The 9,244-nt window shown below is 46.2% G+C and overlaps 1 protein-coding gene across 1 annotated transcript in view; it reads left to right on the forward strand.

The window, feature by feature from the left end:
* Positions 1 to 9,244, forward strand: part of SNTG2 (syntrophin gamma 2) — a 350,315-nt gene that overhangs the window by 315,335 nt on the left and 25,736 nt on the right. The window contains exons 15-16 of the mRNA XM_017514037.2: positions 3,427 to 3,519; positions 6,947 to 7,057. Of these exons, the coding sequence (XP_017369526.1) occupies positions 3,427 to 3,519; positions 6,947 to 7,057 (204 nt within the window). The remainder of the gene's footprint in view (positions 1 to 3,426; positions 3,520 to 6,946; positions 7,058 to 9,244) is intronic.

Below are 9,244 nucleotides of genomic sequence, written 5' to 3' on the forward strand. Positions count from 1 at the left end.
AGAAAACATTGGCTTTTTAATGGATTTTTAATTTTCTTTTTTTTTTCCTTAACTCTTCAGGTAATTCTCTGCTTCATATTTTTGATGGTTTCTGTAAATATTGATTTCTCTGTGCTATATTGCTCTTGGTTTATTTTATTCCAAAAGCTGAACTTCAAGGCCATTTACTTTAAGCTTTCATTAATAAGACCTCTTTTGATATTTTCATATAAAAAGTCTGAAGCTATTTTAAGTTTTGGTCAGTTGCAGAAGGAGGTACTTAGAACTTTTTTTTCTTGAACTCATTAATTGATTCAGAAAATTTGGTGTAAGCCTGGAGCTGTGGTGGGCAGTTGGTGATTTTTCTGTGGGTCACCATATAATGTGCTAGAGATAAAGTTCAGTATGACAAGACTGTCCCATCTTTAGCCAAACCAGGAAGTGTTCTGCATATAACTTTTCTCCATTATTTCATCAGTAGATCAAGTGTTATCCTAATAAGTTGTTTCTGCAGCCTCAACATTGTGGAGAATTCCAAATGACTACACTAAATGAGTTACCTGGACATTCTCTCCCTGAGTTACATGAAAATGTTTAAATTACCAATTTTATCAAAATTTGCTGGGCAGTCTAGGAGGGTGTCTTTCAAGAACCCGGTACACAAAAATAAACATTTCCCAGACTCCCTCCGATGTGGGAGGTGGGCCATGAGGCAACACTTCCTTCAGGATTTGGGGCATGTGTGCCAATGAGAGTTTCTTCCAGGGCATCAAGTGAGAAGCTGTAAACACAGAGGACACCTGGAGATAATCCCAGCATGTCATCCATTCACTAGGCTGACAGAATTGTGTCTGCAAAGTTCTATGAGAAGACTGTTTTGTGGCAGTTGTATGTACAGCAGTCATGAGAAAATAGATTTTTTTAAAAATTCCCTCAAGTTCTAAACATGCAAATGATGAGACGCTCTGTGTGCCTGGAAGGATATTGATTGAATAATTCTGAAAATGAGATTTTGTGTAGCCAGAGGTTCCTTAGACTAAAGCTTTTTCTTTTTCCTCCACCCTAATCCCCTTTGGAGATTATGCAAATGTGTCGTGTGCTTATGCAGCCATCTGGAATAACTTTGTCCTATGCCGCAAAGATGGGCTATAATTACTGAATATGTGTGCACTGGCATTCAGCTGTGCCACTGATGTTCACAGTTTCTATAGATCCTATCATGCTAGCTCCTTAGTCTACATAAAATATAGTGATCACCCTTGGAATTCTTGCATTTCATATTCTATAATCACTAGATTTAAATTCTAGAGATTGAGTAGCTTTCACACCTAAGTTGTGAGAAATGTCACCTCTTGTGGACGTTCACATAGAATCTCAATCCCTCCCACGTTCTGGGTCAAGTTCAGAGAAGGTGAGCAGGTGGAGCTGGCTGGGACTGTGCTTTTCAGCCGCGGTTCACTGAGATCTGCTTTCGTACTCATCCCAAATGCCTGCGAGATGTGGAACATTCATGACCACAGGCTGTGTGCGCAGCATTGGCGAGACCCCTGTTATCCTCAAAGGGTCAGGAGCTGTGTGAAGCCAACGGTGGATGGGCCCTTCCAGCCTGTCAGGCCCGCCCCTGCTCTCCTCTAAGAGGAGAGAGTCAGGGACTTGAGCTACTGTGTTTGTGACGGCCTCTAAGGAAGTGTTGACAGGCAGGAAGACATTGAAGGACCATTCAGCTTTTCAGGAAAGGACATAGCAGAACAAGAGACAAGGGAGGAAGAGCCTCCGGAGTCACACAGCATGCATGTGTGTGTGACTGTATGCATGCACGTGTGTATGACTGTATGCATGCATGTGTGTGTGACTGTATGCATGCACGTGTGTATGACTGTATGCTTGCACGTGTGTGTGACTGTATGCATGCACGTGTGTGACTGTATGCATGCATGTGTGTGTGACTGTATACATGCATGTGTGTGTGACTGTATGCATGCATATGTGTGTGACTGTATACATGCATGTGTGTGACTGTATGCATGCATGTGTATGTGAGCCGTGTGCTGTGTGGGCCGTGTGCTGTGTGTGTGAGAGCTGTGCACTGTGTGTCAGAGCAGTGTGCTGTGAGCTGCATGCTGTGTGCGTGCATGTGTGTATGCCATGTGCTCTGTGTGTGTCAGAGAGCTGTGCGCTGTGTGTGTGCGCCGTGCTGTGTGTGTGTGCTCGTAAGCTGTGTGCTGTGTGAGAGCTGTAGGCTGTGTGTGTGGGTATGAGCCACATGTTGTGAGTGTATGTTTGTGTGAGTCATGCACTGTGCAAGTGTGTGTGTGGTGTGAGCTGTGTGCTGTGTATGTGTGTCAGCCATGGGCTGTGTGTGGTGTGTGAGTCATGCATTTTGTGTGTGGGGGTGGGGGGTGTGTGAGCCATGCACTGTGTGTGTGTGTGTGTGTGTGTGTGTGTGTGTGAGAGAGAGAGAGAGAAGGAGAGAGAGAAGGCATCTAGCACCCCTTTCCCACAAAAGTAATGTACTTGGATGCCAGAGGGCCATGCCCACCCTGGCTCCCAGGCAGGCCCAGAACACACGGTTCAATGGCTCTGATTCTCTTCTGAATGTGAAAATTTTACCTGCAGATTTATTACAGAGATTGTTAAAAAATAACCTTGACCAAGTATGAGGGTTTATGCCTCTTTTGTCGGGAGTAGCATGAAAACATCTAAAGCTCACATGTCACCTTCAGTCAACACGACTGCAGGTGCATTGGCAGGTACTCCCGGCCTCTGCAGCCTGAAACCCAGAGACAGACGGGGCGGGGCCCAGGGAGCAGAGCGCCTGGGCTTGCCCGCGAAGGTCTGTGCTGGTCCAGGCCGCCCTTCACCCACACCACCCGCCCGGGGCTGGGACGCCCTTCAGCCTGCGGGAGCTCTAGCACTTGGTGGCCGCTGTGGTTTGTGTTTGCTTTTGGTGGTGTCCCTGCTGTACTCTTCTGCTTGGTGGTGTCGTACATTGTACTGCTCTGCAGCGTTTTCTCAGGAAAGTGCCATTTCTAGCTCCTGCCGGAACACGCTTGTGGGCCCCATGAGAGAAAAGTGAGCGTATTACCAATAGGTATGATGAGCTAGCAGAAAGAAAATTCAGTGGTTTGCTGTGTTTTTAAAAATGCTTTGGAGAATAGAGATTGGCTGGGCTCCGTGCATGTGTTGTGAGTTAGAGCAATGCCTGTAAACAACCCCCCACAGAGCTGGAAATATTTGCCTCTCAACACAAAGCAAGGAAGAGCTCCCTGTGCACCCATGTCCCCGCAGGTCTCCCGGGACCCCCCATCCTCCTGTAAAGTTCCCCCAACTTACATGTTAGAGCATTTTATAACTTTTGACCAAAGTGGGGTTGATATTGCAACTACCTAATTAAGTTAAACAGCATTATTAAAGAATGTTTTCTCAAATTCATACTTTTTTTTCTAGTCCAAAACATATACGTGCAGCTGGCAAGGAGAGACGCTGTGTTTCATGGTGGATTTCGCGTTGGGGTTTACCTGTTTTGAGAGTAAGACAAAGGTAAGAGATGAGCGGGCATCGATGCCACTCCATTGCCGTGTGCTTGGTTATATTCCACGGGTGCTAACACTCAGCGCGTCTGGTAGAAGCCCCCACCTGCTGGGTTGTGTACTGTGCAGCGGTCGTGCGTTCATGGACTGTCGTTTCTTTGATAGTTCAGGGCCCCAGGATTTCCACAAGCCCTGATGGCGTTTGACCAGGAGGATTCACAGCCCAGCTGGGTGGGCGGAGAGGAAAGTTGAAGATGAGCATGCTAACGAGGGGCCCACAACACTTGAGTAAACGTGTGAGAACACACACTCCTTGTTGCCTGTCTTCCACCCGAGCGCTGGTGGTGACGGCAGCAGCGTCTGTGCCCGGGGGGGATTTGTGGAGGGCTGATGCCAGGAATGTGCCGCTGGCATGAGAAAGGGAGGGAGACGCCTTTCCACCTGCATCTGAGTTTTCTCCTCACTACTTCGGTGTTAAGGGAATGCTTTGTGAGGACAAGTCCACTATTTGGTCATACAGTATTTTTTAAAAACTACTCTCCGTGTTAATTAAGAGTGAGTGTAATGTGAAACTCACAACGTCGCTCCTACCCTGTGACTGGCTGCCCAGCAGTGTCTCAGGAGCTGGGAGGGGGCATGTGCCACATTCCGACCCGGAAGATCCCATCACACTGTGGAGAAGACTCGGAGTTGTGAAATTAAACTGTTACCCAGACCACGTTTGAATAAAACGTGCAGAAATCTCCTCCATAATGGGAAAACAAGTTTTTACAGAAGCATTGCGGTGTTCAGGTGCATGAAAGAAAAGCTGTGAAGGAGTTAAAAGAGGCCACCACCAGTGATTTGGAAAGGACAATGACGAGAGGAGCCACCACATCGGTGCCACATGGCTCTGAGAACGGCAGAAAGAGCCACGCCTGTGCCCACACCAGCACCCACGCCAGCCTGACCTGTGCCTGGACCACGTTGCAGCATGTCCCAAACTAGAGATGCTGACAGGAGCCTTGTCTTCCATCACCCAGACAAGAGCTAGATGGCAAAATTGGGACGTCATTTTAAGCGTGCACACTGGCTATGTGTAACCCATGAGGAAGCATGATTCTCAGACCCGCACATGTTTAGTACTGTTGCAGTGCCGTATCAATGGGCCAAGAAGACAGTAATGGTATACCTAAGTCACTTCGCTGTGAGGACCACTTGGAATTCCTTTAAACAATAAACAGGACTTTAAATCGATATTTTTGCACTTTTTGAATATAATGTTTTACAGCAGTTTATGATACCTTGCAGAATATTAATTTAGGTCATTCCCAGGGCCCTGTCCTAATGGGGTAGACCACTACTGACTCTTTTACTTCTTCATCAGATTTGAGCCAGATAATCTTACTGCTGCTCACAGAGCCATTTGGGTGTTGCTTATTTGTGAGAAATAATTATGCAAAACCTCAATAGCCAAGACTGCCTGGCTTCTCCTGACCGATGAGCAAATACCTGTGATCACAGGTTCCTCCTACAAATGATGGATAATAGGTCCTTTTAAAGGCAGAGGAGACTTACCTGAATCTAAGGGGCTGAAGTCACAGCCTTCACTTAACAGCTTTCAGACAGGGTGCTTTGGCGCTGCCCAGGCAAGGTGGACTTGGTGCGGAGTGTGGACAGAGGCTCTCTGGGGCAGGTGTGGCGGGCGGAGCAGGGCGGGAGTGCCTCAGGCTGCCCCCTCGCTGGGACTGGCCCTCCAGGTTGGCTGTGGCTGCATCTGCTCCCAGGGCTTGCCCCAGTGCCCCGGTGCTCACATCACGCTCTCTTCTGCTCGTGACAAGAACAGATACACATGCTTCACTTCTGGAATTGACGACCCTGGGGTATTAGTCCATTCTCATGCCGCTATGAAGAAATACCCAGGACTGGGTAATTGATAAAGGAAAGAGGTTTAATGGACTCACAGCTCCACATGGCTGGGAAGGCCTTGCAATCACGGCAGAAGGCGAAGGAGGAGCAAAGTCACGTCTTACGTGGCGGCAGGGAAGAGCGTGTGCAGGGGAACTGCCCTGTATAAAACCGTCAGATCTCAGGAGGCTTTTTCACTGTCACAAGAACAGCATGGGAAAGACCCCCCCATGACTCAGTGACTTCCTGCTGGGTTCCTCCCACAACATGTGGGATTTATGGGAGCTACAAGTCAAGATGAGATTTGGGTGGGGACACAGCCAAACCATGTCTCAGGGGAAGCAGTGACTGAAGCATGACTTTGGAATATTCTCTTTCTAGATTGTGTCTGGCAATTATAATGCTAAAAGAATCCTGATGCCCAGAGTCTGCCCAGGTGGGTGTGGGCTCAGTTTCCTCACTGTAAACATAGAAGAGACAGAGAAACTGTTCCCTAAGATCCTGTGAAGTCATAAATTTCTGCAAACCTAGAGGAAATATGTGTTTTGACACTTTGTCATGAAACACAGAGATTCTGTTTAGCTCCTGGATTTAATATAAAGAAAAAGATGTGGCCAAGAATCTTGAGGCCAGCATGTGGGCAGGGAATAAACCTGTCAGTGTCAGGTGTGATAAAAGTGTTTTTGAAACTCCTTCCCTGTTTTCTGCAGCCCCTTTGCCTGTCCTGTCACATAGAGAAAAATATGTGCATTGTTTAAAAATAGAAGCTTTTAATGGAAATTCGACCTATAGCTTGCTAAGAGAAACTGCTGTTCCCTAGTGGAATTTTCCTGGAAGATAAACTTTTACTATATTGAAGTATCTATAATTAAAGACTGCCTTTTACAGAAGACATCCATTAAGTCTTTCTTCGCTGCAGCCTTTTTTTTTAATGGGAGTAACAGTTTGTAGAGTACATTTCATCTTTAAAATTCCTTAGCAAACATTAAGCAATTTTTGCAGTAGTATGAAAAGGTGATATTTTTAATTTTTAATTTCACATTTTTCAAATTGGTTCATGATCACTAAGGTTCAGTGATTCATATATAGCCATAGATGGGGTGGTATCAGTCAGGATTAAAGTTTTTCATTTTATCTGCACTCTTGACTATGTCTTATACAATATAAAAAGAACTGGACCTTTTAGTGAATTTTTTTGAAGTTCTCCAAGCAGAAAAAGGAGCACTGCTCATAGCATGATTTTAGGCTGTGTACAGGAAAACGCAAGGGAAGACCAGAGGGGCCACTGCAGGGTGGACTGAGGACCGTGGAGCTGGTGCGTCCTCAGGATGCGGGCGGCTGCTGGAGGCCGGGCTGTGGGCTGGAGGAGGCCAGTTTGCAAAGACTCAGGAGTGAGAAAGTAGAGACTCTGACAAATCATCACATGCCAAACGTCGATTTAAACATCAAGTGAATGTCTGTTATTTAACGAGGCTGCTGAACGTAGTAAGATGCTAATTAAATAAACGAGCTCCTGTTATAAATCACTAATTAATTTTATTTCTTTACAGAATGTGCTCTGGAGATTTAAATTCTCTCAGCTTAAGGGATCTTCAGATGATGGGAAAACTCGAGTAAAGCTGCTGTTTCAGAATCTGGACACCAAACAGATTGAGACGAAGGTAGGGGCCAGGAGTTGTTCTGCCACCCGCCCACACATAAAGGGCAGCTCAGGTGCCTGCTGGCCAGAGTCTGCACCCCCCCACGCACACGTAAGTAAACACGCAGGTCCTGAAGCATGAGTCCTTCTTAAAAATTAGACAACGGACATGTCGAAAGAGCCTGTACAAGTCAGATACCCTTTATCTGAAACGCTTGGAGCCAGAAGTGTTTGGGATTTCAGATTTTAGAGTATTTGTGGATTAGGTACTGGTTGAGCATCTGAAATCCAAAAATCCAAAATCCAAAATATTCCAATGAACCTTTCCTTTGAGCATGATGCCAGTGTTCAGGAAGACTGGGATTTCAGAGCTTTTCAGGGTTTGGATTTTCAGATTTGGGATGCTCAGCCTGTACTGGGTGTTTCCTGATAGAGAGACGTTTATATCCTAAAATGGTGACTGTTGAAACAAAGTATTGGTTTTACTAAAATGTTCAAGCTTCTTAGTAAATATCAGCAGAAAATCAATATTTTAAAATATACCATAAGTCAACATTTGAAGGAAGGGTTTTAGAAACTGTGTCTTGTTTGCACACTGTACGTGATGATACACTGACTATAATCATGAGAACGAATTGCTCTGTTAATGAAAAGACTTAGACCTTTCAAATTCATTGCATGGAGGTGACATTTTACCATTGACAGGTATTGACTTTTACCGTAGTTTATGTATAAATGTGTTGCCAACAAACCAGTTTTAATATAAACTTAATAAGACTAAAGATTAAATTAACTACACTGAAAAATAAGTTTTAGGAAATGTGAGACTCCTGAACACGTATTATTTGGGAACAGGTGGTCAATATTTTGCAGGCATTTTTTTCTCCGATGGAATTAATCAGAGCAACAGGTCACACATGGCATTTTTATAAGTGAAAGTTTAGGTCAGCTTTGATCCTCTCTTCATTGATTTCAATGAAATGACATTTTATAGCTCCTTTTAAGTACAACGGAAATTGTATGGAATTGCTTGACATTCTTACGTTTTGGAAAATGACAAAAGCAAATCCTGAATGCAGCAGCATGGAGGCTGTGGCTCCTGGGTGCAGGACAGTGGTGAGGCCCCGGCCCTCGTGCTGACCGCAGGCCCCTGAGCAGGTGGGCACTGACCTCTCAGCAGGCTGCCCTGAGCCATGTCCCGGGGTCGTCAGCCACCAACAAGGTGGGAACCCGAGAGAGGGGCTTAACATGAGTTTCTATCTGGTATTTCACTTACGTGGATGTGGCCATCGGGGATGAAACTAGAACTTTCTCCCCCCGGTTTGTTTATGTATGCAGCTGTTTGCCTTGGCTGCCGTGGCAGGGGAGGAGCACCATAACCTCTTGCTGCTTCAGTCTCGTGGAGCTCTGAGTCTTACCCTGTGAGGGCGCATGAGGGTTTCGTGCCTGGGGTGTCCTTCTGAGCCCTGCTCATGCCTGGGGCACAGCCTTCAGGACCTCCAGCGGCTTCTGTGGCATCTGAAACACCCTTTTGACAGAATCTGTTAAGGTTAAATGTATTTGTGTTTTATTTGTTAATGATCAGTCAGCTCTTGATTATCTGTTAATGAAAGGATATCAGAAGTATCAGATAATGTAAGACAGAGAGGCCCACAGTGGGACACAGCCTTTGAGACCGACACCCTGGCCTTGTGATGCTTGGTTTGGATTGCACCCACTTCCATCTTGAGTCGGTGGAAAACAGAAAGCCCCAAGGAGTTCCAGAGGCCACAGGGATGGGTACCGTATTTGTAGGGCTTGAACTTTAAACAATTTGTGGGGATTTTTTATGAAAAAAAATGTAAAACTGCAAATACAGCAACCTAACTATACTTAGAAATGAGTGTGGGCACATAAATATGTCCCAAAAAACCCAAACTGAAAAAACCCCACCTCCATTTCCCTGCACTGGATCTCAGAGCCACCCAAGGCCCCACAGTGGCACCGCTGGACGAGAGGGAGGAACTTGAGTAGAAAGAGGAAGGTGACCTCACAGGAGCAGGGACCTCACAGGAGCAGGGACCTCACAGGAGCAGGGACCTGAGGGTCCTGATCATGTCACTGGGGCCCACCACACCCTGGGCAGGGACCTCATAGGAGCAGGGACTCAAGGTCCTGGCACGTCGCTGGGGCCCACCACACCCTGGGCAGGGACCTCACAGGAGCAGGA

The sequence above is a fragment of the Cebus imitator genome, unplaced genomic scaffold (assembly GCF_001604975.1).
Source record: "Cebus imitator isolate Cc_AM_T3 unplaced genomic scaffold, Cebus_imitator-1.0 Scaffold512, whole genome shotgun sequence".
NCBI lineage: Eukaryota > Metazoa > Chordata > Mammalia > Primates > Cebidae > Cebus > Cebus imitator.